Source organism: Triticum aestivum, chromosome 4B (genome assembly GCF_018294505.1).
Source record: "Triticum aestivum cultivar Chinese Spring chromosome 4B, IWGSC CS RefSeq v2.1, whole genome shotgun sequence".
Lineage (NCBI taxonomy): Eukaryota > Viridiplantae > Streptophyta > Magnoliopsida > Poales > Poaceae > Triticum > Triticum aestivum.
Window position 1 is genome coordinate 482179959 of NC_057804.1, and position 1730 is coordinate 482181688.

Here is a 1730-nt window from a genome sequence, read left to right on the forward strand (position 1 = left end):
TGCACAAACTCTAAGCAGCCACCAATTTATGGTGTAGGGGGTGGGCTAGTTTATCAGCCGTGCACTAACTCAAACGATGCTGCTGATAAACCCATCAAAGGCCGACAACCTAGTTTGAGTTGTTGATTACCAACGGGCAAGGAAATTACAAGAAGTTCAAAATTTTCTTGATCCTCAAGAAACACCAGAATTACACTAACTTCAGAACTTTCTTGATCATCATGCACAGCTCTACCATTACAAGTCAAGTCCCACTAGGAAATTCCCCATGATTAGCAAAGAGTAAGATGAAAGAGCAACTAAGTCATGGCAAGAAGACTAGAATGAATCTACATCCGGTAAGCCTGCAGCGGCATTACGTCGAACACCACCCTCGCCGCCGGCCAGAGCCTCAGCTCGGTGAGCGGGTCGTCTGCTCCGCATGACATGACACTCAACGCCGTAGCACCCGTGTTGCCCGTGATATCCCCGGGCGCCAGAGGGAACAGCTCGAGGCACTCCCTCTCCGCCGGACATGTCTCAGCCTCTGACACGTCCTCGGTCGAACGAAGGGACATCCTGACATCCCCGCTCATCAGAGGAAACAGCGGCAGGCATCCCGGCATGACCTCGGGGCTCATGGCCTGTCGGGCGATGGAAGGAGCCCACAGGCGCGGGTGCCCCTGCAAGGAGGGCGCGTGCTTGTGGAGGACGGAGTTCCAGCGGTTCTTGATGGCGTTGTCGGTGCGGCCGGAGAGGAACTCGGCGATGGTGGACAAGCGGTTGCCGTATGTGTCCTGGTACTTGACGATGAGCATGTCCTCCTCAGGGGTGAAGGGCTTGACGGCCCCCACCCTGGGGTCGAGGTGCTGGCACCAGCACACGCGGCACGATTTGGAGTTGCGGCCGGGCAGCCCTCGGCAGATGGCGTCCCAGTTGTGCGGGCCGCCGCACCGACGCACCTGCTCCCGCAGCAGGTCGTCCTCTGTCTTGGTCCACATCTTCTTGACCGCGTGTGGCAAGCCGTTGCGTTCGCAGGCGTCGGCGTCGGAGCCCGACGTGCTCGGGAAGAACGACGGCGACATCACCACCCCTCTAGCTTGGGATCGCCTCCATGCGGGATGTAGATGATGCGTGCATGTGATGGCAAGAGGCCGGAAGAGAAGGTGGACGAGTTGCGGGTGGTTTGTGGAGGCCGCGGCTGCGTGCCGCCTTATATAGACGGACGATGGTTAAACCTAGACGAAGTGGAGTTGGCACCGGATCCGAGCAGGAGTCCAAACGGCGTCGGCTGCAAGGAAAGAAGACAGGTGAAGTGGAAAAAGCTCACTGAGAGTAGTTTATCTCCCCGTACTTGTTCATGGATCCACTGTCCGTGGTTAATTTGAGATCCGTGCTATTTTTCTGGTCGTCGTTAAAATTAAACTCGTCTTAAAATGTTTTGTTCGGTTTCTCTTTGGCCACTGGTACAAATCATCCGGATGATGTTTGGCAGAATTAAACCGCTCCTAGAGACGTACGGTTCAGAAGTTCTCAGCCGCAAGATGAGGCAGCTTCCCCATGGCAGCACCACGCAAAAGCTCCCGAGGGCAGCATCGTTGGCGCCCAGCGTCGCTCCATTGCAGCTCCATCGACGCTTCATTGCAATGCTGGCGAAGCTTCAACGGCCCTCCGGCGCTTCAATGCAACTCCGACAACGCTTCATTGCACCTCCGACGACGCTTCACTACAGCTCCGGCGACGCTTCAATG

General features: G+C 56.4%; 1 protein-coding gene across 1 annotated transcript; it reads right to left on the reverse strand.

Moving 5' to 3' along the window:
• Positions 1–255: 255 nt before the first annotated feature.
• LOC123095025 (transcription factor MYB44-like) lies at positions 256–1730 on the reverse strand. The gene has a single exon (XM_044516860.1). It carries the CDS (start codon positions 1062–1064, stop codon positions 330–332), a length of 735 nt encoding a protein of 244 aa, XP_044372795.1. The 5' UTR covers positions 1065–1730; the 3' UTR covers positions 256–329.